The sequence below is a fragment of the Physcomitrium patens genome, chromosome 16 (assembly GCF_059467195.1).
Source record: "Physcomitrium patens ecotype Gransden chromosome 16, ASM5946719v1, whole genome shotgun sequence".
NCBI classification, from domain to species: domain Eukaryota; kingdom Viridiplantae; phylum Streptophyta; class Bryopsida; order Funariales; family Funariaceae; genus Physcomitrium; species Physcomitrium patens.
In genome coordinates, this window is record NC_143425.1 from 9,959,456 (window position 1) to 9,986,756 (window position 27,301).

The following is a 27,301-nucleotide window of genomic DNA, read 5'->3' on the forward strand; positions in this document are numbered from 1 at the left end:
AAAAAAAAACTCACTTCAAAGACAATATTTTTAAATAATTTAATCAAAGTTCACATAATTTTTATTTTATTTTTATTTATCTAGTATTAATTATCATCCAATTCTAAATTTTCATCTAAGGAAAAACTTCATCCACAAAGAACTTTTCATCTACAAATGAGAATTCATCCAAATTCATCCAATACTCATCTATAATTTATCATCCATTTAAACCTAATTCATCCGAATCTATTTCAATTGACCTAATTTAACTTCAGCCTTCCAAGAACCTCACTGGTCGGAGGAATTTGACATACGAGTCACCTTGCTGTGAATCGGAATCCAAACCTGCCCCAGTTGCTTGATCACCTTAATGATGGAAGGGAAATCGCTATTGTCATTTATGACCCCACCATTCTAAAGCTCTATACTCGGATTCAGCGTGAAATGAGCTTCTCAACAGATCATTCTTCACGCCTTGAGGAGATGCAGGCAACCCTGATTCAAAGTAGTATCGCCACCATAACTTTTGCCAATTTCCCCTAGTCGCTCATCCTATTATTGCAAAGTCCTTTACCTCCGTTTTGTTCCATGATAGGACCTCGTTTTTTTTTTTTCCAAATAGACTTTCTCCATAGATCGTCACACTCCAAAAGCTTCTAAAGAAGATCTTCCAAATGTTTTAGACACTAGTTCGCAATACGGTTGTGTTGAAACAAGTCACGTGATTTGAAGTTCGTCAGAGCTGCGTGAGAATTCCAAAATTCCACAAAAAATTGCGGTTACAGAATCACCCTGATTGGTCACTAAATCGCACATACCAGGGCTCAAATTTGCTGTTCAGTAACAAAACCATTAAACGAGAGGAGAATACAGTCTCTTGGCAGCGTTGAAAGTGATCAAAAATTCAAAGATGTGAACTCATTTTTTAGCATTGTTTGCGACTATAATTGATCTGATCAACAACTATAAAACTAGTTGAGTCTTACAATCACGACTTCAAAACTGAACCTCAAGTACCAACTATGTAATGGCATGCTAGTAGATCCTAAAATGCCTCTATGCAGATCTAGAGTTTAGATCTGTCTATAACAATTGATGTATCCTACGAAAAAAAACATCGACAATCTAAGGGAGAACTTGAAGCTGATCGGCGAATGGAGTACTCGGCACTACTTCGGAATGATGATTTACCACAACACACTCCACCTAATTTTTATCACCACACTAACGCTCGTTGGACCATCCCTACAATGCACTCTACTACAAAATCCATGTCGTCGTCGTCCGAAATTGCTCTAAGTCGATCTTTGACTAGATGTTGCCGTTGCTGCTGCCTTTGTTCTTAGGATTTCCAACAATGATATATGCACTCACACTCGATGACGGTAGACTTGGACGTATACCTTCTTCTGGAACGATGAGAGTTAATCTAAGCGGATTACTGCTCCTCTCCCTCGATTGTGTATCTACTTACACATTACTTCCCTTCCGCCACAACGATGACTTCTTCAGTACCAGAGACAACGCCATACAGACCAAGAAACACTAATACCATAAAAATAGGATCAGAACCAACCGAAGCACACCGCGCTACAATGCACAACACTCTTATCGCTGTCGCATCACAATTACCACACATAAACTGCCAACATACTAGCAATGCCACCTTGCTCCAGCCTCAACGTACAGCCGTCACAGCAAAACACCTGGGCGGCTAGCTTCCGCCGCAATCCAGAAGAGAAGAAAAAAAAAATCAAAAGCAACGCAAATCCAACTGGGTATAGATTCCCCCCACCACCATGACACTTTTCCACACATAGAAGGAAAAAAAGAAGAGGAGGCTGCTGCACAGTAGCAGTCAAACAAAAAGAATATGAAGCAAAAAACTTTAAACCCAGCTGCTTCTGCTTTCTACACTCTATCCAACACAAAAACAAAGGAGGAAAAGAAGAGGGAGACTAGCACCAAACATAGACCCCTGTAGATGCAGCTAACAGCACTTAGGCCTCATCCACCCAAATGTGGAGGGCCAATCCCTTAACACTCACATTGATATGAGGGAGAGAACTTATCACTAATGCATATCACTTTCGTCCTAAAACCACCCTTGAATTGTTTTGGTGACTCACACATGGCAACCATTTGGGATGACTTGTAAAGTATAAGAACCTAGATTTGATTGCCTAAAATCTATTGATTGAGAACCATTAGGCTATAAATATTATCATATTTTTCAAGACAAGAATTCTTGTTATTTTTTTGAATCGATAAGTGATCTTGAAATCAAATCTTAATAAGAATATACTCTAACAAGCTTGGTGATGATTTAAAATACATGCCAATATGAAGTACTTGAGGTTCTTGTGATCTATATACATGTGAATAAACTAGAAGTGTTTCCTAGATAATAATACCATTCTTGAAATGAATCTTTTCTTCCAAGGAGTTTAGTTGTCAATCTTGTACTTAATTTTGGCTGCTAAATATTTCTTGGAATGGAAAACTATTAGATAGAACTTGTAACTTGTTCCTATTTATGACAAAACAATACCCATAGCAAAATTTGATGCTTTTATTTCTATGAAAAATACCTTGAAAAAGTTGATTTGTTACAAAATTGATATAGAAATAAATATTTTTTATAAGACTTTAAAAGATCCTTCAACTTCTTTATTCCACTTAAGTTTGTCTTTACATATCAAGCATGTAAGAGGAATTACAACTTAAGAAAAGTTTTTGATGAAGATCTAATAATAGTTGACAAATTCTAAAAAATATTGTATATTTTTGAGTATTTTTTGGATCTTCTAATCCATGATAGTCTAGACCTTCTTAAGATTGATCATAAGGCCATCATTTGAAATAATATATCATAAGTAGTCAACTTGAATAGTATAAAATACATACTTTTTATCTTGACATATAATCCTAAATTTTTTAGTTTTTGTAATACACAATAAACATGAAGTTCATACTCTTCAATATTCTGAAAATATATTAAGATATCATCCAAATAACAACAATCAAGTTATTAAGAAATTTACAAAAGATATCATTCATTAAATGTTGAAAAGTAGATCATGCATTCATGAGTCCAAATGGTATATTATTATATTTGAAATGCTCATACTTAGTTGAAAATATAATTTTTTATTCATCTCTTTTTTTGATGCATATCAAGTTGTATGCTCCTTGTAGATCTATTTTATATAAATCTTTATTTGATTGAGTTCATTATGAAGTCTTGAAATTAAAAGTAGAGGATAAATATTCTTAATAATGATCTTGTTGAATCCTTAATAGTCTATATTCATTTGCAAAGATCCATCTTTTTTCTTTTACAAATAAAATATGAGATCTTACTAAAAATTTAGAATGGCATATGAAGTTTTTAGCTAAATTCTTGTCAATTTATTCTTTGATTACAACTATTTTTTTTTTTAATAAATTATAAATTGGTCCAAATAGTAGTTAAGCTCCTTCTTGAAGATTGATTGAATAATCATAAGAATAATGATTTAAAAGAATATTTATATTTTCTTTCAAAAACATCATGATAATCTTGATATTGGCTTGAAATATCACTTGAAGTTTTTTTTTTTTTTTTTTTTTTTTTTTAATTTAAAATAGATGTGGCATATATAAAAAAATTTGAGCTTTCTTTTGTAGAATGCATGAAAGCTCTTGCATCTATAATAAAGATTTTGATATAGTAGACTTATGGATTTTTACTTGACTAATAGAATCTTGAGCTAAACTACAAAAAAAAAAAAAAACAAAACAAAACAAAACAAAACAAAATCAAGGTTATGAGAAATGTAGTCTATTTGAGGATTAATTTTTTTAAATCACAATAATCTTAAAATAATTGAGTTAGAAAGAAATCTAAATAAATTAAATATTATTAAGCTATTATAATTACTAGTTGCTACATCTAAAGAAACAGTTTCGTGGATAACATTTCTAAAATACAACAAACAATCATCTATTATTTTTACATGTATACATCTAATTTTCTTAATTAGAGATATTTATTATTTTTTGATAAAGTCTTCATCTATAAAATAAATTGAGGCTTCTCAATCTAACAAGAATAAGAATTTATGATTTTTTGGTCTTAAACAAACTTCTATTGTAAAATAAGGTAAGGGATCTAAGAAAAGAATATAACCTTTATTAGGTGTTGCATAAGATTTCAACCACATGGATTGTATTGAAGTTGAAGAAATTTATTTTTTGACACATCATCATCTTTAATAACTAAGTTCTTCATTTTGTAATTATGTTACTTCTTTAAACAATATTAAGCAGTATGCTTGGATTCTCCAGAATATAAATAAAAACCTTCTTGATGACAACAAGTCTTTTTTTGCTCAATATAAAGTTTAAAATATATTGTATCAATTTTCATGGGCTTTAGCTTCAATGAATAAGCTTCCAAAAACTTAGAAAATGTTGCCATGACTTAACTTATACATCTCCAATCAAATCTTTATTCTTGATGTCTTTCAAAGAGTCAATTGTTACATGCAATGGCTTGAATAATAAACTATTCTAATGAGTCTATTCTTGGAATTATTAATAATAAATCTTTGACATTGTCTTTCAACCCATATCAAAATTGATTAATTAAGGTTTTATTATTCCAATCCACATTTCAAGTATGATTTTAGAATTTAGCAATATATATATGGTGGCTCAATATGATTTGTATCATAGAAATATAAGTTTGGTCTCTATTTCCTTTTTTTCAATTATTTTCTCCAAATTTAGCTATAAATACTTTCAAGAATGAATTTAAATCATAGAATAGTCTTAAATCTTTTTTCTATCAAAGGTGCAAACTAGGAAAGAACACTTCCAAAGAGAAGTACTCCTATGGATCCGACTTGAGTAAATCTATTAAGGTATTGAAAAGATGCAATCTTGGATAGAACTTTATTTATTGTAGAAATCCTCAAAACTTTGATCTTGTTCTATCAAACTTCTTATGCATACTTATTCTTATTTTTTTTATACTTATAATAATAAGACTTCTCGAATTTAGTTGTGAACTTGATCTACTTGCTTCTTTTAATTGCACAACTTTTTGGCACAAACTTTGAATTTCATTGTTGATTTCTTCTATAGGTATAGGAATGGTACCTCTATGATTCACATTTGAAGTACATGAGATTTTCATCCAAAGAATATTGATAATCTTATGAAGATATGCAATAGTTACAAATATATTCTTATTTTTTATAAGAATAACATCTATAATTTCTTTTTCTTAATCTATTTAAATAAATTTAAAAAATTAATTTAGATAAAGGTAATTTATAACTTTTGTTATCAAAAAAGTTTCTATAAAGAAAGATAATCCTTTCTCTTTAAAAAAATAATCAGTGCTAAAAAAACTACAAGTTAGTTTAAAAATGGGTAGTTGATAACCTTCAATAATATAATAATAGAAGTAAAATAATTTATTCACTTCTAAAATAAAACAAGAAGAATAAGATAGAATTCTTGTCATACTGTCAAAGACATGAATCTCAAAAAATTGAAAGATTAAGATACTCTTAGGTCACTCAAAAAGACTAGATAATCATTCAAATAAGATATAATATTAGATTAGAACGGCTATTGCTAAAAGCAAAAAGACTGAAAAGTCTTGAAACAAGACTAAAGACTAAAAAGGCATTGATAAGAGTAAAGAAGGCTTCATTTTTGCCTCTATATATACTATCTAATTAGGAGCTATGTAACGACATTCTATAGGACCTCAAACACATGTCCAAATTGCAGATACATGTCTTAACTTGCAAGGCAAGTTTTCTATATGTGCGCCATATAGTTAACTTGTTTGACAAGCTACCAATATGTGTCACACATAGCTAACTTATTGACCAAGTTTTAAATCAACTAATTAACTACAAACATATATAAAGTCAAAGCTACATCTATAAAGTTTCTAAGAAGCTTTTCAATAAGTTATGATCCAATTAATCTACTTTTATCTACTTCTACCTAATCATACAGGTAATTATTAGAATAAATATATATGTCTATGACAAGAACTTATCACCAAAGGTTCATCACTTCTACTTTTTGTATATTTTGTAGTTTAGCGCCATTTTCTAGTAATAGAAGAATTTAATTTTTCTTACTATCCCTCATACCATTTTTCTTTGTTTTTGTGATTTCTTATTGAGGACCCTTCTCAAGTCAAGTAGTAGGAGGATTTAATCACCTCTTCATCTTCTTGTAATCTTTCTTGTTTCAATTGATTTTAATATATAATAATATTTAAAAATAGATTATATATATATATATAAGAAAAATCCATACTATTGGATACCATGATCTTCAGCACTACCATCTATCTATTTCTTTATTCATCTATGCTCTCTTGTTTCCATGTTTCGCCAATAAGAAGGTTTTTTTAATTTTTCTTTTCTTTTCCTCAAGTTGTTTTATATAATAGATACCTTCATTAAAACTTACATTTTTAATATATTTATAAAAAAAAAAAAAAAAAAAAAAAAATTATTGTAAATGAATGCCATATTTGTCCAAAGATAAAACTAAATAGAAATCCTCCACAAATTTTAAGTAGAAATCACACAATTTATCATGTCAATTTCTCAGTCAAAGCACCTTTTTAGTACTAAACCAAGCCAGACAAATAAATATAATTATAGAATACCACAAAGTAAGTTGATTATTTAGAATAACAACAAAATTGGCACAGAGGATGTTGAATTGATTTATTTCTTACTCACAAAAGTATACAATTTAATTATTTTCCTATGATCTTCAATCTTATTGTGTAAAAAATTACAGTAGCTACAAATGAAACTCTACATAGATTCTTACCATAGGACGGAACTTTTTGATGTACAGAAAAATGTCAATATTAGTAATAGTAAAATCGCTTCTTCTTTTGGAGAAAAAAGAGATAAACAAAAAAAAAAAACAAAAACAAAAACAAACAAACAAACCGTAAGAATGATTCCACTACACTATGATGCAAATAACTGAGTTGAAAAGTAGGAATATTACGTTTTTTTCAGTTGTGAAGATGATTTAAACTTAACAATTTAAGAGTGATTAGCACAAATCCACTCAAAATTTTGGTCAAGGGGAAAATAATCGCCAAATTAATTAAATAATCTCCCCATCCGTACATTCACTCAAACCTTCATCTACTTTATGTTTTCGGAAAAAAGTAAAAGGTTGCCATTAGTGACTTTCGAAGAGGACGAGAGACAATGCTGAGTTGGCATCAGGGGGGGGGGGCAAGAAACGCACTTACTGCAGGGAGCTTCTGTGGGTGCGAGATGGCTGCCACGTGGAGAAAGAGCTATCCCCGTCAGCATGTGGGGGTGAGGTGGCACTGCCATGTGGGATTGAGGTCATTAGTACGTTTTATTCCCCATTCTGCCAAGATGGGGGCTCGATGGGGGCTTGGAAATGTGGTACTGGCTCCGTACTTGAACTTTACTTTTTCCCATTTTCCTTGTGCACACTGCATTCATCCACATCGATGAAGGATAGTTTACAAAAATATAAATCCGTCAATAGCAATGAGGGCATGAATATTTTCATCCACGTTGTTCTGTGGGTAGGGTGGAGCAAAAAGGCACCAACGAACTTTAACCAAACAAGAGATCGAATGGCCCCACGAGATGATGGAATGGGCGGACAGCGCACGGCAGCCGTGCGATTGGACGCCCACGGCAATGTTTCAATGAGAGGCGCTATGGCTAAGCTTTAGCTTTAGCTTTCCAGGACCCCGATTAGGGAGCTTCTTGCTACACCTCCTCTATCACTCACGTCGCAACACTTGTTTTTTTTACATCATCGAAGGTCTCTCTCGCCATCGTGACTGCAAGTACTGCTGCAAGTGCTGCGATCAAAAGTCGTTCATGAACTGAGGGAGCCATTTTGTTCTATATTTTCCGAAATCAAGGCTCTGCCGGAATACCGAAAGTCTGGTCGAAATGTCCACAAACGACTGAATATCCTAGCGATTGGGAGTGTGATTGTAAACCGCTTTGTTTTGATTATTATCAAAGTTGGATTCAAGCTCGGTAGTACTATTGGATTTCAGTGGCGGAAACGGGTTGTTGTGTGTGTTGCGAAGGACTTTGTGCAGTTGAAGTGGAATTATCGTTATACGATTGGTATGCGTCTGTACTCTAAGCGGTTGTCAACTCGCCAGTCATCCAAGACACCTCCAACACAGGGACAGAAGGTACCGAGACATTTTTGTTTGAATTGAAATTTTCCGTCGATGGCGCCAAGATGATTCTATTACAGCTTGGTTGAGCCATTGCTTAAGCTGGTCAATGCAGATTGGAGTCATTTTAGTTTGAGTAGATGTTTCACTTGAAGTGCGTGATATTGTCCAAGACTATTGAGTTTTGGAGTCTGTATGCATTGACTTGGTGGATTGAAGCATCGAAGTTCTACACTGATTATGATCAAGTTGCCCAGCAGGACGTTCCATCATACTTAGCCTTACTAATGCACTAGTATGCCATGCTTGTTAGTGCTTCAAATGAAGCAGAACTCTCTAACACAAAGCCCTGTTAATCGCCTGTTCTCGGTTTAGATGGCAGTTGTGTAGAATCAGTGTAAGAAATTTCCTCATATTTGGACGATGTGCTCGCCACCTGTTCCTCCTACAATACTCCCACAAAACCTCATTTGAGGCTGCAAGGTTGCAAACGTTTACCAAGGTTGACATGACGTTTGTAGTGGCGGTCAGTTTCAATGTTGTTACATATAATCTCTATTATGTTCAGTCGCGTGGTCAGTAAAACTCAATACAGAGGACTACTCTTGGCGTGAGAAGTTTCAAGATCTTTCTAACTTGGGACATTCAGCTGATTTCTTTGTTATCTGATGGTGCCTATCCAGTATTGATGCTCTGATGTAGGGAGGAAACAGGCTACTGTGTGGTTTAGCAGCCCAGCGTAACAAGTGGATTGAATACTGTACGAAAGACATCTCAGGAACTACAGAGGTACTCGCAGAATTGAGGAGAGAGAACGGAACAAGTACTTGGTTTATTTATAACGCCTTTTAGAATGAGTTGCAATGGTTGTCGTATGCTGCGCAAAGGGTGCAGCGGCTATTGTATTCTACGTTCTTGCCTGCAATGGATGGAGAGCTCGAAAGTTCATGGCTATGCCACTGTGTTATTGGCCAAGTTTTTTGGCCGCGCAGGGCTTATGGGGTTTATCAGCGCAGTGACAGAAGATCAACGTCCTGGTATGCACTATTTTTCGTACTTGCAAATTTAAAATTACAGCTTTTTTTGAAGGAGCTGATGCAACTAGTGGTTTGTGATGTAACATTGCCTTTTTCCACGCGATGGAGTGGATACACTCGTATATTTTCTTGTACAGTAAATTTCTACTAGTTTGATTGGGCTTGCGTGTAGCAGAATTGCATCTGAATATCTTGTTCTGCTATGTGCCGATAAATGCTGAATGACTGATCGGATTCAATTTTTTTGGTGTAGACAAGGTAAATCTAAAGCAATGTGTTTTGTGTTTTGTTGACGTGTAGCGATGTTCCAATCTCTACTATAAGAGGCCTGTAGACGAACGGTGAATCCTGTATTTGGTGCAGTGGGTCTCCTTCAGAGTGGAAATTGGCAAATCTGTGAGGCCGCCGTGGACACTGTTTTAAAAGACGATTCTCGTCGTCTAATGTCCCCATCATCTTCCCTGCCTTCAAACTTGAGCGACTCATTACTATATTCTCGAGCGTTTGCTATGCCTGAGAAACTCTCCCTTTCTTTAGCTGGCAGAGTCCATGATCCCACTACAGTGATGTTTCCTTTATCTTTGAATGTATCGGCAGATACTACTCTCAATCCATGTACTATAAACCTTGGGCATTGCATTGCCCGAGCCCGAAGGTCAGGAGCCCCTCGAACAAACAAATAATTATCGTCCTGGCAAGGCGAGCAACAACGATTCGCACCTGGGAGCAACTTCTGTAAAAAACGTGGAATCATGTTCCACAGGGCAAAAGGACGGACGATGTCAAAGCCGGATCCAGTTACATACCGAGTGTCGAAGGGATGGTCTTGGGCAGGAGCAACATGAGTTGAATCTAACTGGCGTGCCATTCCAATGGGTTTGTGCGGCTCCTTGGAGTGTCAGGGCCTGAGTTGAACCAAGATCAGTTGTACCTCTGGGCTCTGGTGAAAGACAGTCCGGTGATTTCTCGGTGTTAGCTCATGGAATCGAGCAGCTTGGGCTAGATTTGACCTTGAAAGTCAATGGAGGAAAGGGTGATAAGATGGTTGGATCCAAAAGATCCAAAAGTGGCAGAAATGGCTAAAATTATAACGATTTCAAGTTCACAACCGGGAGATGAGAAGGTACTAAGGTGGCGTCAAATTTGTATCTCATGATTCAGTACCGTTCATTAATGAATTGAAGCATCATATCGCTCGTCGGTAGTCATCAGCTTACATTTAACACGAAGTGTGCTGTGGTTCTGTTTACTGACAGTACTCGAAGAAGCTGTCTTGCACAAGTTGTAATTTTAGTCCGAACTGGTTTTTAGTTTGCGGGAATTTGTAGGGTGAAAGCAGGGAGCAAAGTTTAGGACGGAGGAATATACTAAAAGCTTATAAAGCTGTTTTCCCGGTTCAGAAGAGTTAGATAGTGAGAAAACATCAAGTGTTTACTTTGGAGTTACCTAACCATGTTGTGATTGAGCTAATGAATTTAATTCTGGCTATTGAGCAACTCGATTCAACAGTTTTTTTTTTTTTTTTTTTTTTTTTTTTTACCTTAAAATGATTGGTAGATTTGTTAGAATGTGATTTCCACATCAGATTTGTGCAGCGAGATAATTTATTATGCGGTGGATGGAAAATTGTATCATAAAATTGTATCATGGAAAATTGTATCACAACATATTATCATAATCTCTAATAGATTTTACCATAGGTCCTATAACAGCCTCTATGAGCATTGTGAAGACATGTCAACATAGAATTTAATAGAGAATATAATTTGCTGGAGAATATTGTTTTGGAGAATATTTAATAGAGGCACTAATAGTAGACAACATCGTGGTCTATAGTAAAAGTTGTCTTTAGTGTTGTTAACACTTTATAAATAATAAAAATAAATTTAGAATAATGTAAACTTAGGCTTTTTCTTCTAATATTGCTAACAAGGCTCCCTCCCTCCCTCGAACGAATCGGCTAAGTTCTAGACGCTTCCAAATTGGAAACTGAAGATGATATTATCGTCCACTGTGAATCATCGGCACTCGGATAGTTAGATGCCGCGATTCCTGCCTTCTTCTGCAACTCGACAGCATGAAGAATCAGATCCCTCGCTCACTGGCCGCAGCAATCTAAATCGCATGGGGTGGAAGGAAATCGTGCTGGAGCTTTCACGGTTGATCACACTGTTGATGGTGTCATCCTTCCTTCCTCTCCGCAAGTGGGGCTAGATCGGTGATCCTGGTTGTGTTGGAAGCCTGGGAATTCTAGCGGTTCGGGACGTGCCGATGAGATGCACAGCCAGGCTGGGGGGAGCTCCGAATGATCTAACCATGCAGTAGTAACCAGACAGATTAGTTGCTGTCTGTTGAGGGTCGATGGTTTGAACCGTGGGATGCAGTTCACCCCGATGATGCGACGCGGATCCAAACGGCTGTGCTCGGCACGCGCTGGTTCACCGCAAACAACATGTAGTAGCCAGGTGGTGCAACTTGGGGACTGGGAGGGGCCGTCGCGGTGACCTGGTACACACTCGCCTGCGCGACTTGCACGGAGCCGGCCACGTTCAAGCTCACGAGGCGCTGGCCTTGGGAATACGAGTGGGTGTTGAAGGGAGCGCTCATCAGGTTCAGGTCGACGATGGTGGTCATCCCTGTGGGAGTGATCACCGTGACAGTAAATGGGGTGCCGTAGGAGATTTGCAAGGGGGAGACGCTGATTGTGGGTTTCAAGTCGTTGAGGGTAGGACTAAGATAAGGGGGAGAGAAGGCGTCGATTCGTAACTCGGTTGGATAATCTCCCGTGAAGGTGTAGAATTGGTGCGAGTTGCTTCCTGCTAACAAAACGCGGCCGTCCTGCAAGAGATTTCCGGAATGCGTCACTGGTTTAGTTGAGGAATACGAGGAAGGTCAGGAGAAGGAGAAGTACGTTGTTCAATTGATTTCGATACTCGTGGTGAGTAGTACTTACTTGCAGCAAATTGGCGGTACAATGGTACATGCGAGCGATCGCTGAGGGTGCCATGATTGTGAAGCGGCTGCCAGACATAGCGTAGGGGTTGTACCTCACTGGGTTCAAGACAGGGTCTATGGCATTTCCCCACCCTTGTGATCCTGCAAATAGGGGAGTTGAATGAAATGGCCTTCAGGACAAGCCCTAACATTGCTCAACGGAGATTCAAGCTTGGAAGTTCTCAGGCATGGCATGACGAATTACCTTTCGAAGCACCATTGATTATGAGAACATCCTTGTTGGGCAGAAGTATCATATCGCCCATACACCTTGCGAAAGGCATCCTCTCTTCCACCCATATGGGATTCGGATCGGTGACGGTCATCCTCTCACAAGTGATGGAGCAGGGCTTTTGCGTCCAAGGTTCCAGGAATGCGCCATACTGCGCACCTCCGCAAATCAAAACCTCCACAGTCGCAAATTGATTCGATGCCAGGAGGGGCAACATAACCGACGACCCAGCTGAGGGATAATTCCGAGGCTCCCCGGGGATTCTTGGAAATCTCTTCACCACTGTGTTAGTTATGTAGTTATACTCAATTGAGTCCCTGTTGGCGAAAATGTAAAGATTCCCGGTTGGCAGCAAGTGAACAAAGGGGTACAGATTGTCATTTTGTGCATCATTTGTGGTGTTCAGGAAGTCAAAATACAGTAGCCCGTTGGCGGCAGGAGGAATGTACTCAATGTTGTACGCTGACCTGCCCCCAATGATAATCTGGCGTCCGTCAGGGAGGAGCTGATTGGTAGCATACCATCTGGGTGCTTCCAAGACTACCTCCACAGATTCCACCCAGTCGCACGTCCCCGTTGCTGGACATGGCGCAAATGTCCTGAATTTTCAGGAGGGGTGTGTCAGGTAGGCTTGCAACGATTTCCAGCACGTAATGCGGGATCTTAAGTAGTGCGAAGTTTAGTTTCTTCCTATCCAATCCGCTTTTCTTTCTCGGAATAGAGTACGAATGGATAGTTAAAATGCTTTAGTTTCAGAGATGCGGTGAACGAAAGATTTCACGAGATGCTCATTTTTGAAGGTAAATTAGAGTTACAGATAGAGGATTTACCGGACTTTCCTAATACCCTCGAAGTCTCCACCCGTCTGCATGAGGGTGCCATCAGAAAGAAACTGTCCAGAAGAGCACCATGTGTCGGTCAAAATACTCAGAGGTCGAACGGTGTTCGTACCGGGATCGAACAACACGGAGTGCGCAGTGCAGTCGTGCTTGAGGACCAAGTCATCGCTGTCCCTGCAAGCCCCACCTGTGAACGCCGGTAACTTTGTTTGTTAGCGGAAGCCGGTTTTACAAGAAATTTTGATAAATTGGAAGCAAGCAGAACCATCGGGCTGGAAATGGCGACGAAATCAGTGTGGAGAAGTGCGAAGCAAGGATCACTTTACCTGGCAGGGCAATCTCAGTAGCTCCAGTGTTGGTCCTGTCTAGGAGAACCACGGTGCCGTATCTAGTGACGGCAGCGTGCATGGAGGCAATTCCCGAATTGTTTACAAGAATTTCCCATGTCCCTAAGCTCACAGCCTGTCCGTGGACTCCGACAACAGCTGCCAGCAGAAAGTGCAAAACTACTGTCACTTGCGTCCACAGCCATCGGTGCTTCAATATCCTCTTCGATAGCATGACGGTGGCTGACATGCTCGGTGTGTTCCTCGCTCGGAATTCTGCTCAACTAGTTTATAGACCACCCTACTAGCATGTCTGGAGCGTGTCAGAAGCACAATTATGTCGATCAAGGGAGTGAGTAGCCAATCAGTTCCGTTCTCGCAGCTACCACTGATTATCAGTACGCCTATCAAGCTTCTTTTTCAAGTGGAAACAAGGAACATCGATCACTGTGGTCAGGAAGAAAATAGGATTCCAGAAGTTTACACTGTAAATATCTAACAAGTAACGCGAAAGTAGATTAAAACCTGCAATTTTCAAGTCGAGAAATTGTAGGTTCTGCTTGAACACAGAAACTTCCGTGGGATAATCTGTAGTGCGCTCAAAGTCTCTGTACCCAATCTGCTGGAGGTGTGGCAAAACTTGCTACAAGAGCTCTTTCCATGTCGCGATTCAGTCTACACGGCGTGAAACTGACGCCCACTGTAGGTATCTAGAATTGAGTCTGGGTAAAACCGAGCACTTGGAATCCAGTCCCACCCAACCATGTCCAGCGCGCAAAGTCTAGGCCGAAGTCTGGAAGGAGAAGAAGTTTTATCGCCAAATCAGTGATTCGAGAAGATGCCTGTGACTCTCATACCTAGCTCTGAATCTTGCAACTGCCCAGACGACCAACTTCAGATACATGTGCCTATCAAACAACCGTCCAATTTCGAGGAGGGAGTCAACAATTCTTACTGCGGCTCACCGAAACCACGAAGATGCTTATCAACGATTTAAAGCCCTGCAGAGCGACTTAAAGTCGATGTTATTGCACCACAGCGACAGCAAGAACCTGGAATTAGATTAAACCCATAGCCATCTCACACACCCCTCGAATCCCTTTCCCATCCCGGAGCTAGCTAACTACCTAAGCTCATTGCGACTGCACATCCTCCCCTCGCGCTGCAGCTCAGAGTGCAATCTCAGGTCTCCCGACAAGAAATCGATCGGTTTGAGTTTCAATCTCGAAGCAGCAGCTCTAGCCATCTAGCACAGCAGAGAAGTGTCTGTTGCAGACTTGATGCGCAAAGTGAGGGAAAAGAACGGAGGAAGTAGACGGAACCGACGCTGGATTTGGGGGGCACAGTCCCTGGGGTCAACAATCATCTCTTCTTTTAACCTCTCACTATACATTTCAAGCCTCGAAGAAATCCCCTCTTTCCATTGTTACCCCCACCTCGAACTTTTAGCCCACGCCGGGATGCGAGTCAACAGTCGTTGCCGAGAATGCATTCATCCCTGCTCGCGGAAGGGATTCTAAACTGCGAAAGCAGCGAGTATATTCCCAATCGAACAATATTCTTGGAAGCACACCAGCACACAGATCACAAACTCCACCTCGACCTTGGTCACTTCACTGATTTTTGACCGTGTGCTATTCATGGTTACGGCGGGACCACAAACAACATCCGAGAGAATCGGTGCATCAACACTGGACTTACGGTGATGAGGTCTAACCAGTAGACCAACCATTGAGTGGATTCTGTTTTGTCTTGTGATCCTCAACTTGAATTTGCGGCGCAGTAGAAGTGTGATTATGAACATGAGCTGGGTTACTCCATTCCTAAAGTACGTATTGTGTACATTGAAAAAGCTAGTGATTCTAAAATCTAAATGTGAAATTTCAACCATGTCTGATGGACCTTACTATATGAATAAAGTTTCTTGTTTTAAGAGCAAATAAATAAGTATATCAAACTTGAAGACTCTCTGCAAATTTCAGTTTTTTCTTCTATTTCAAGCATTTGCTTCGCACCTAGCATGGCTGATGCTGTGTACACCTTTACCATTGTGGTCGTCGAATACACTTATTTTGCCTTTTTCATTAACCAAGCTCATCTTTGAACTTAATCTTCTCCATATTTAAAGCAGTTTGAGGCCCATTTTGTGTTACGTTTGTTAGACGTAAATATCTTATTCTATTATTGAGTTAGTAAGTTTAGTTCTCTTTGTGCATGTACTTCATTACCAATTTATTAACTGGTTGGTTAGTATAATTTGATTTGCTCATGCATATATATAATTGTTGTTATATCAATTCATTAGTTTTTTTCACATAATAAATTGTATAAAATTCATATTTTAATATCACGTAGGAAAAGGTTTTTTATTATAATTTTCAACTATTTTTTTTTCCAAAATTTACATAATGAATTATTTGTAAAAATAAGTTTTACATATATATAATAACTAACTGTATATAGAGTAACATGATTCAATTTCTTGTAAATTTCGTTTTAGTATGTATGTATAAATATTTGTATATTTTTTTATTGTATGTAAATATATAATTACATAACTTGTAGCAAGCATCAACATTGAGGGTTTCCTATTTTTATAATTATTATTATATTTTTTGTTCTATATTTTTTTTAAAGTACAAATGTGGCATGACTTTCTAATTTAAGAAATTAAAGAAACATCATGCATATTCATTATTATATATTTGTATATAAATATAAACTTATAAAAGATTAATCATAATTTTAAGAAACCGTAAGAAATATTTTAATTTGTTAAACGATAATTTTTGTAATCAAATCTATTCATATTATTATGAACAACTTATAAGAACACCTTAATATAGAAAACACTTCCATAAGAACTAATATGATATAGAGTAAAATTTTAAAATATTTTAGAATCCTCAAAATGTAAATCTACCATCATCTTACATGTTTTACACATATGTGATTTTTTTATAATTATTTTATCAATCAAGTTTTAGTATATTAAAAAAATTAATATCATATTAATTTTATTTTTTATTACTATGATTTTTGTGTATGGTAGTAGATTTAGCGTTAAGAAATCTAAGTATCAATAAGCCACTATATTTTTAATTTTAGTGTATTGAATTGTATCAAAAAGTACAATAAAACGAAATCTGAATAGAAAAATTAAATTGTATTACAGTATTTTATAAAAATACATGAATTTTTTTTAACAAACATTAAATGAACTATTCATATGAATAAATATTTCCAATTTAACAGTTAAGAACAAAAAGTAATTATGCTTAAATCATTGTTTATAATCTGGGTCTATACTGTGCATGCATGAGCTTTTCAGTTCAAGTTTATTAAATATTAGTTTGTTCATGAGGTCCATCAAACATAAAAAAAACACTTATTTCATTAAGCCAATTACTGTTATTAAATATTTTAAAAATTCTAAAAAATAAACACATAATATAATTGTATTAAAACCATTGAATTAGTTTCACCACATGCCAAAGCCACCACCTTGTGTTACTATCTACACCAACATCCGTAATTAGTGTGTATCACACTATTTGGCTCTCACAGCAATTGTTTCATTTCCACACTTTACCCTAACTAATAGTGTGATACACACTCATTACGGATAGTAGTGTAGCTTCTCCCATGCGAAAAAATTAATCTCATAATTGAAATACCTAAAGATTTTTTTCACCATTTGAAAAGATGGATGAATGAACGGGTGGATGGATGGATGGATGGGTGGTTTTAGGAATCATGGGTGGGAATTGGTTGAAAAGACCAGGACCTCCCGTCTTTCTGACCCACCATCTTTTACTTTTCTTCCTTTTTCGCTTTTTTCTTTTTCTTTTTCTTTCTTTCCCTTTGGGGGGTACAGACAATTATTGGAGCCCATCTTTATCCTTCTTTGACGTGTCCACTCTAGGCCTCAGTTCTATTGTTCCTCAGTTGCTGACTCAGCTTAGCCCTCTGCTACCCTCCCATGCCCAAGGGCATCGACTGCCCGAGAAAGAAAAAGTGAAAGTAAGCGTGCCTCTTTACTCTGACGGTTAAATAAAAGGGACAGAGGAATTTGAAATTTCGACCCCAGTAGAAGTGAACTGATCTGCCCCTTGACCCTGGGAAAAGGACAGGGTGATATTAGTAAAGAAGATAGTAAGAGTTTCTACTCCATAATTAACTAACCCATGTGTCTTTTACTTTTAATGCTCAAGGGGGGAAGCGGGGGGGGTAAATAGGGTAACTGATTCTGGACATTGTTTTTTGAATAAACTTGATTTAGTTTTGAATCGAAACCCTAGATTTTTACTGTTCGCCTGTTTGGCGTTTTTCATCCTTCTTCAGAGATGGAATTCGGTTAAAGGAAGTGGAGGAGGATCATCCAAGAGCCTCCCACGTGCATCCATCTATCCATCCATCCATCCAACCCACGAGTGGCTCAACTCCTACAACGATGTTTTGTTTTGCTTTCTGATTCTCTTGCAGTGATGGGGCTATGGGAACCGTGCCCAATATGTTCCCCTGCTAATATGACGATAATGGTTGTGGTGGGTGGGAGGTTCTAGAAGGCCTCGCCCTATGGGATAGATACCCTCCATTCTTGACCTAAACCTTGGCCTCTATTCTTGACCTACATTACACCCTCCCCATGTCTCATTCCACCACCCCTCTTTGTCTTGGACAAAGTTGGACTCACTTTGGGAACAGATGTGGGAACTGTGACTTGTTGGGTTCAGAAACCCTAAACTTGGTGTTGAAAAATTGTTGGACTAGATGAATGTGAGCATTGTCTACAATGTTACCATGTTTCCATTGGTTTGATATCCACAAGATGTCTACAAAAACACATGATGTGACCAGCAGTTTGGTGTTAGCATAGAGAATGAACTATTTGTACAAAATTATATGAAGCTTTAAAGAATTTGTATCATATTTGTTTGGTACATTCTTAAAATTGAGAGTCATAAGATATATCATAAGTATGATTATGAGTTAGTTGACCATATAATTTGAATTATTCAGCAATGTGGTTATGGTTCTACTGTAACTGTAATAAAATCATTTTAAACACATGAAGCAGTAGTTACACACTATGATTTTTAATTGCTAATTTTGAGTACCTTATATTATAAATCACTTTTTTCCATTAATTTAGAATAGACTAAATTATTTTAAAAGAGACATTTTTTTAGATTTAATCATTTCAAACTTTTCTTATTGTATTTGCCAGTTAAATGTACTAGATAATTGACAAATGTGAAATTAAACTATTAATATTACATACAATTCACATGTGACTTGTGTGTCTGGTTGGTGTAGTCGGTTATCACACCAGTCTCACACACTGGAGGTCCGCGGTTCGAACCCGCGATCATACAAGCGTCATTTATATTTTTTAATTGTATTTATAATTCTTTATATAACTTGGCATGAAACAGTCACTTTATTCTACTACAAGTCCATATTGTTGTTACTTCTATTTTTATTCTATTCTATTTGATTTCTCTTTGATTCTTTGATCTCTTAATATTTATCTCATTGTTCTTTGGTAATGGTTTTTCCTTGTACCAAAACATTTAAATAAGCCTTAAACATTTTATTCCTGGATATCTATTGCCAATATTTTTGGGCCATCTCACAATTGGTTGCACACAAATATTTGAAGCAACTCCTTGACATCCATTTTCTATTGACATGCATGGATGACAGGTATGCAAAGTAGAAAAAATCAATGCAAGATTGTTTATTTTCAGGGTTTGAGAAAACCAATGCAAATTAAACTATGTTTTCCCTATTTCCATTACCTTGTTGAATAGAATGTTCTTTCCTGCATTTTGCAGTTCTGCTTTACATATGTACTTGAGATTATTGAGATAGGCATCCCAAAACTCAATTAGAGTCTTGCAATAAGCTTTATATATATATATATATATATATATTTATTTCAAAGAAAGAGTATTCTTCTAATACAATTGTTGTTCAAAAAGGCTTCACAAACAAAAATATGTAGAAATCTGCTAGTTATCTTCCAATACATTATGATACTAAAAAAAAGAAGAAATACCAATTCTACGAAAAGCACAACTGCTAGTTAATTAGTATTATTGTATTCTAATGGTATCAAATAGAAATGAACAACTACAAAATAATAATTTTCCAGTTGATTGTGAAACTAAACAAATGGAAATAAACACAGTAAAGGAAGGGTTTCTGGGATTAATTCGAAACATTTACCATGAAAACAAATTCACCCATTGAGTTGTGAGCGACTAAGATGTTTGAGACAATCCAATCTTGTGTTCCACAGAACACTCAACTTGGAATAAATAAATACGATAAAATTTAAGTTTCTGAGCCCAACACAAAACATACAAGTAGAATGCTGATATTGGGTTTCATTTTGTCAGATCATTTTCCAAATATACAAATATCACATAATTTCAGATTATTGTAACAAAAAAGGAATAAATCAACATGGTATAACATTTATTATTATTATTTTTTGTAGAAATAACTGACGGTGGAATAATAATAATAATAATAATATGCAATAGATGTATACACTTACCAACAATTTGAAAAACATATGCATGCTATGTGGATATGGGGATGTCTATGGATAAATCACAAAATGTTTGTTGAATCCTACCTCATTTGATTGGTTATGGTTGTAATTCTTGTGTTGTCCTGCAATGATGTAACTTTTTATTTTTTATTATTTCTCTATGTGATTATGTTTCTATTCAAATTCTCACAATATAATTTTTAGATTTAACTACAATTTTTTCATTTATTAAAAATTACTTACATATTAGTATATTTACAGAATATAGTTTTATTTATTTATTTTTAATTGTGTAATTGATGCAAGACTAAATAATGTATCTTGCAAAATGAACAATTTTATAATATTAATACAATATTGATTAATTATAAGATAGATTTGACGACAGAATAAGGGAACGACTAGGTGAATACCCCCTTCTTAACAACATTAAAATCTCTACTTAAAAGTCCAATCATTGACATCCAAACATTATCCACAACATATTACTTACTTTTGTTTTTGTTTTTGTTTTTGTTTTTTTTGAAAAAGAAGAAGAAAAAGATATATATATATATATATATATATATATATTTACGACCTATCTCTCAAAATATTTGAACATACACCACTGCTTTTGTGGATAGTTGTCCCCACTTGGGTTGGTGAGGTAGCGTGAGTGCACCCTCCTAATTCCATCCACTTAAGTAAGTTCTCAGCTGACATGTTAAACCCACAAGTTGGAGAGCTATCAAACATCAACTCCCTAATTCTTAGCAAGCATCAAATTAAACAAACAAACAAACATCACACCAGTGAGCTAAATCAGTAGAAACAGACTCAAGGTACTGAATAAAGATGAAGAAGCAGAAGAAGAAGCAGAAGCAGAGCTATTTAAGTTTCGGCAGGTGGATTGTGAGGTTTGGCTTCGTGTGGATCTGATTTGAAGCAAGAAAATCCATCACGATGGAAGCTATTATGGTATAGAAACGAGACTTAACTGCTCATCAAGATGTTGGAACAAACTGCAAAAAGGAAGTAAATCAGGTTTCAGCACTTTAGCATATTCGAAGCCATTGCGTCGCATGTGCGAAAGGGGACCGAAGTCCGGAGCAAGTCAGCAAAAGGTGTGACGGTGCTGCAGAGTTGGTGTCAAAAGGGCTCTGATGGAGCTAAAGGTGACTAGCTCTCTACCTTCCATTTGGCTTTGTTTCAATTACTCAAAATGGTTTGCGGCTCGTGGGATTACACAAGTTTGTTACATATTATGAAGAATGCTGCATGAATAGGATACATGCAAATTTATATATATATATATATATATATATACACATATATGTGTGTGTGGGTGGGTGTGTGTACGTGTGTGTGTGTTTGTGTTCAAGTTCCAAGTTGAAACCATGTTGCTTTCAGTATTAGAATAACACAGCTATGGACCACTTTTTGCAAATCGATCAGATGAAACATTTTCCCAACCTTTGAAAAGAGCATCTCAGAGTAGTGGACAAACAATAAGTGTGCCCTTTGGTGCCCACTGTCTTGAGATCTTCATTCAAAAGAAATAAAAAGTGGGTTACCTGACACTTTGTCGAAGTGATGAAAATTTCAGCATCTGGCGAGTCCCTCACTCAATCTTTGATAATGAAGCACTCACACAGTCAAATCTGCATTGTTTGCATCGTCGCTGTTCCAGCTCAACTCGTCAAAACCTGCTTCATTTTTCAGCGTGGAATGCGCACAGAGTCATCTTCTTCATCGAAGTATGCATGGTCGTGCTTCTCTGTGACTCTTCCCTCACCGATCACTGGCACCAGCATAAGTTGACTGACGTGGGTACTAAGCCGAAAACATTCACTGACTTATCAGTGACTTGGTCAAATCAATAAGTTATGACAAGAGTGGAGTCACGGCCATGGAATAGCCGAACCCTACTCCGTCAACTGTGGCCAACTCTGTCAGTTGTCAAAAGAACAGTTCAGACGGAAATAGTCCGGCACTGCCAAAGCCTTTAATAGCACAGCATCTGTAGGTTCATTTTTTTTTTATTATTTCCATTCCCGTCACATCTCCGATGTTGATATAAATGTACTATTTTCCAACAGAAACGCATATTTTCGCTTGTCATATCATCAAGAGGCGGTTGCCAGAAACTATGCGGCAAAATTTGTGTCGCTCCGTTGTTGAATTCACCACTTCTGATATGGATCTGGGATCAATATAGACATGAATTAAGTTTCACTGACAATTGAATAAACTGCAATGCTCTTAAATACTCCCCCATTGAACTTCCGAGGGAGCTTGCGTTCCGTGCGATTGTTTAGAATTTGAAGCAGAATGTTGGATGTACTGAAGTGGAACTCAGAACTAGAAAGGTTAACTTGGCAGTGGTTTGGAGGTGACTGAAGCTCATGTAGTTTCGGTTAGAAATCATCGACAGGAATGCACTTGGCAACTGTACAAAAAGGATACAGTTCAGCCTTCTCTAGATTTTCTTCAGTACAAGTATTGGGAGGGAGGGGCATCGCCTGGCTTCACCTTTCACAGACATAACATTGAGGTGATCTTACCGCTCTGTGTCATTGTTTGCGTTCTGCGTTTGCTGGAACGCCATACCTTCGTGAAGGACTATCAACGTATTGTCGTATCTGATTTGTTTGTATACTGAGCTTTGGCAACCCATGATGTAATTTCAGTCGTCGGTGGGTCGCTATTTGCTCGACTTCATGAAAACACCCTTAAACTGTCATAGAACGAAGATGCGGAAGAGTCGAGGCTTTCATAGTTCACCTTTTCCTCATCAGACAGAAATCTTGCAATTTGAGGTGGCAATGATCGATAACATGATCACCTTACACCGTCGCCTACCCATTACAATTACCTGTCGGCTGCCAATACAGAGACACTAAGTTCAAACAAGTAAAAATATAGCTGTAGCAGTATACAAACGTGCAGTTCTTGTGAATCAGAAAAACATTATCACATTACAGTTCCATATCTGACAAGAATCAGGATCACTTCAAAATTGTAGACAAAATATGATGGTTGTTCTGCCGCAGTCGTTCATCCTCCATGCATTCGCTTACTGACACAGTCTTCACTGGCAAACCTCAAACTACAGCATCTCATGCATGTTCCAGTAGCGGGTCACAAACACTCAGTTCATCGATGCAACGACGAACAGCAGTGCACAGAGCTAAGAAGGCTCATGATGTGATTGCTGAAACACCCACCCAGCTGCTTCAGATTTCTTCAATCGCAGGCATCAAGCATTCACACTCCCCAAATGGATACATAAACCTCAGGTTCGTTTCTGAACATCGATTAATAACAAATTTCTTCAAAGAAACTGATGATAGATGAAGCTGTCGGTGAACTTTATTTTTCTTTTTGTCTTTTTTTTTTCCTTCACTCTCACTGGCTACTAAGATGAGGAATGGAGGAGGCTCGTTCATCTTGTTTGACAGGGTTTTGTTAGTCTACCTCGATGCTTATCTTGTTCATGAATTGGATTAGTTTAGATCATTAGGGTTGTGTCTCTTTGTTATGTCTTATCCAGTTCAGCACAAGTTTATGTGTTGTTGATCTCTCATGAATCTATCAATTTCTTTCTTGTGAATCAGTCTGTGTGTTTGTATGTGACCTTCATGATATCAAAGAATTGTTAGACCTTTCCATGAGTTTCTGGGGAGATTGAACCGAGTAGTTAATTTTCATGACAAGGAATTGCATTGTTCTTGAGGAAGCCAGGCTTTCAAGATCATCAAACTTTTATCAACAGAAGCGCATGATCACTTGCATTGCAAAGGATGAAACTATTTGAACAAAAGAAAATAAGAAAATAAAAAAATGCAACTTTTTAATACATATTTCTATAATCTTATTTTTGAATACAATTAGGAAAAAAGTGCTCTAATGCTACTCGCCAAAAATGTTCTTTTCCAAATATTTAACTTCAAAATATCAGGATATCTACTTTGCTTCATAATGTAAAAATTAAAAAATAAAAAATGTTTTTACATTTTAGAAAATTGATAGTAACATCTGAGAAAGCACTTGTGATGTATTGAAAATAGGTATTATAGAAAATAAATTAAATTGCATTGTTGTACCACAGAGGAACCAATTATTGATATCTTCATAGAAAAACTCACACTAACTTATCTTAGATAACTAGAAGAGTGGACCATATTTCATATTGAAATTTTTCTCATAATAGAAGAATTCAATAAAGCAATCAATCCTTAGACAACAACCAATTTTACACCTTAAAGGAATAGAAGTTGAATTACTCAAAACCTTTTGAATTTTCATCAAGCAAAACTGCACACATCTTAATTTGGACTTTTACAAAAAAATGTTATTATTTTTTCATAAGAAATTAGAAACAACAAATTTTTAAAAATATAGGTTTATTATATTTTTAGGTACATTAAATAAGATCTTTGGAAAAACATTTCATGCAAAGATTCAAACAATTATTCTTAAAATCAGAATCGCACTTCCAGAGTGTGTGATACATGCAGGATGACCTACTACACCAACCAGACTTTGTGCTGTTACTGAACAGCTTAATCTCTTTACAACTTCTTTCATTTTTTTCCTTTATTATTCAATAAATTTACAACAAGCTTCTCAGTCATAGTTTTCAATATAACTTCATGAAAGTATATTACTTATTTTTACAGTTGAAAACCATATCTTTGGGCAATGAAATTTAGAAAAAGAAATAGAAAAAACATTTTGATTTGTGTAACGACATTCGGAACACAGCTCCAACTCCTGAATTTATCTGTAAAGCTTGTATACTTGTACGAACGATACGAACGATACTTAGACATTCGAATTGTTTCCAACTATGGCAAGTAGCGATTATGGCATGCATTCATTCATGATCCCTGCTGTCGTCGATGTCGATGATGCCCACTTGCAACTCTGTGTTGCTTTCAGTTTCATGGCCTCAGCCCTGCTACCTTGTGCAGGTTGAATTTAAAATCCTATTCCTACATATTGCTAATAATGAAAAATTGAATAATTCTTAAAACTTGAATGAAAAATTAAAATATTTGAAAGAGTAAAATAAAGTACAAAGATTAGTAACTTAACATATAAAAATTATTCAAATAAAGAAAATAAAGGAGGTTTTTGTTAAAAAGATAAAATTAATAAATTTTTACTCCAAGGATGTGAATAATTGCCAAGATGCTAGAAAATTTGAATTTCCAACTAAATTTGATGCATCTTAGATCCAAACTTACATCATCAAAGAAGACATTGATATTAATTTAGTCATACTTAATCAATTAGAAGAGATTTTTTCACAAAATTAATAGAAGTCATTATTAGAAGTATAAAAAGTAAACTTTGAATGTAATCTGACTTATATGAATTACTTTTTAATTGAATTTAAGACAATTTTATATAGTTTTTTTAATTTTTAGTACATTATGATGTAATAGATACTTATTGTATTTAAATAAACATGAGTAAATAGAAGTAAGTAGAAGTAAATAGAAACATGTTAGGAAGATAATAATTTCTTTGGAAATTATTAAGGAAGTTTTTTAAATGGAGCTTAGATATTTAGACTTTTATATGTTAGATGGCTATTGAGACTTGTACCACAAGTTTTTTACTTTCAAGAAATTGCATTAGAAACAACCTACAACTAGACTCTTGGATTATAAGTCTTGAGGTTTCTTAAAAAGCTTCCATCAAACCTACTTCATAGCTAATATATATATATTAAGGCAAGTCTTAGACCATCTTTAATCTCATCAATATTTTTTTAGTGTTTTCAATTTACATTCAATACTTTGTAGTCACTTTGTATTTAAAAGTACTTTTTCTAAATCATTTTTATCTTATAACTACCTCTCATTTTCTTACTTTTTACTTTTTTTTGTGGAAAATCAATATATTGTCTTATGGATTTTGTTGAGGTTCATGTCTTTCATACTTTAATAAGAATAATAACTTATTATGGCTATTTTCTTTAAAAATTGAATATATTAATCCACTTCTTTAAAATTAAAGTTATATTTTTTAAAGTTAAAGAATATCTACCTTTAAATTATTATTTTTTTATTAATTATTTTCTTTTCTTTTCTTTTCTTTTTCAAAAGAAGTAAAGAATTTTTTTTTCTCAAAATTTTTGTTTGATATTAGAGGTTGCAAATGATCTTCCTCTAATTTGGCTTATAGACTTATTAGTGTTGTTTGCCACTCAATTAGAAGAAAAGAATCTATAGATGCTATACTTTGTAGAAATAAAATTAGATTTGTAACTATTGTAAATCTTCACAAGTTTTTTAATAATTTCTTAGAAAAAAATCTCATATATTAGCAATTTCAATTGTAGAAGCATTATTTCTATACCTACAAAAGAAGGCAACAATAAGATCCAATATTTACTTCAAGAAGTTCTACAATTCATAGAGGTAAGTGTAAGTAGATAAACTTCATAAATAAATCCTAAAATTCTTGTTACTACAAGTATAAATAAGCCAAAGATTAATATGCTACAAAAGTTAAATATAATAAGATCAAAATATCAAAGATTTCTATAACAACTCATGTTCTTTTTAAGATTACATCCTTTTAGATATCTTAAAGGAATCACTTAAGTAGAATTTATAGGCACACTCATATCTAAAAGTGTGTGTGTTTTTTTTTTTTTTTTTTTTTTTTTTTGAAGATTGCATCTTTAATAGAGAAAGAATCATAACTTTTATATTCAATCCAAATTTAAATTTGGAAGTAATTTTGGCCACATTTAGAAAAAAAATTAAAAAAATTAATTGAAATAAAATTCTAATCCTTACAATAATGGTCAGTTTTTGCTACTATCTATACTATTAAGTTCTAATAACTTGCTTGTAATGTGGATTAAAATAATAGAATTCTTATTGATAAGTTTTTATATGATTTAAAAGATAATATTAACAATGTCATGTAATAATACAACCATTAGATGAAAGAAGAAAGAAAGTATTTTATTATAAAAGAACCTAATTAAAAAGATATAATAAAAAATATATAGATAAAAGATAGGCAAGCAGTAAAATCTTATAGTATTAGAATTGTCTTTTATAAAAATGTTTCTACTTACCTTGTACAGCCATAA

The 27,301-nt window shown here is 35.5% G+C and overlaps 1 protein-coding gene, 1 non-coding gene and 1 pseudogene across 4 annotated transcripts; 2 read left to right on the top strand and 1 right to left on the bottom strand.

Moving 5' to 3' along the window:
- Positions 1-8,926: 8,926 nt before the first annotated feature.
- On the top strand, positions 8,927-10,047 carry LOC141046381 (LOB domain-containing protein 37-like; annotated as a pseudogene). The gene is made up of 2 exons (XR_016507098.1): positions 8,927-9,243; positions 9,544-10,047. The product of XR_016507098.1 is annotated as an LOB domain-containing protein 37-like (transcript).
- Positions 10,048-11,074: 1,027 nt separating this feature from the next.
- LOC112293773 (aldehyde oxidase GLOX) lies at positions 11,075-14,989 on the bottom strand. 2 transcript variants are annotated; one of them, XM_024543594.3, is made up of 6 exons: positions 14,590-14,989; positions 13,635-14,427; positions 13,300-13,495; positions 12,443-13,068; positions 12,197-12,339; positions 11,075-12,081 (listed from the first exon to the last, which is right to left on the bottom strand). In XM_024543594.3, exons 2-6 carry the CDS (start codon positions 13,882-13,884, stop codon positions 11,629-11,631), a joined length of 1,668 nt encoding a protein of 555 aa, XP_024399362.1. In that variant the 5' UTR covers positions 13,885-14,427; positions 14,590-14,989; the 3' UTR covers positions 11,075-11,628. The 2 variants fall into 2 exon arrangements, with proteins under 2 accessions (XP_024399362.1, XP_024399361.1); XM_024543593.3 differs by having other exon boundaries at positions 13,635-14,972.
- Positions 14,990-18,938: 3,949 nt separating this feature from the next.
- Positions 18,939-19,012, top strand: TRNAV-CAC (transfer RNA valine (anticodon CAC)). The gene has a single exon. It is a non-coding gene; the product is annotated as a tRNA-Val (tRNA).
- The last annotated feature ends 8,289 nt before the right edge of the window (positions 19,013-27,301 follow it).

What these genes read in the sequence shown, in the direction of transcription:
- LOC112293773 (XM_024543594.3), bottom strand. Translation starts at nt 13,884, where the DNA reads ATGTCAGCCACCGTCATGCTATCGAAGAGGATATTGAAGCACCGATGG. An exon ending in TACTGAGATTGCCCTGCCAG is followed by an intron (nt 13,496 to 13,634) that starts GTAAAGTGATCC and finishes CGGCGTTCACAG; the next exon opens with GTGGGGCTTGCAGGGACAGC. An exon ending in GAGGGTATTAGGAAAGTCCG is followed by an intron (nt 13,069 to 13,299) that starts GTAAATCCTCTA and finishes CTGAAAATTCAG; the next exon opens with GACATTTGCGCCATGTCCAG.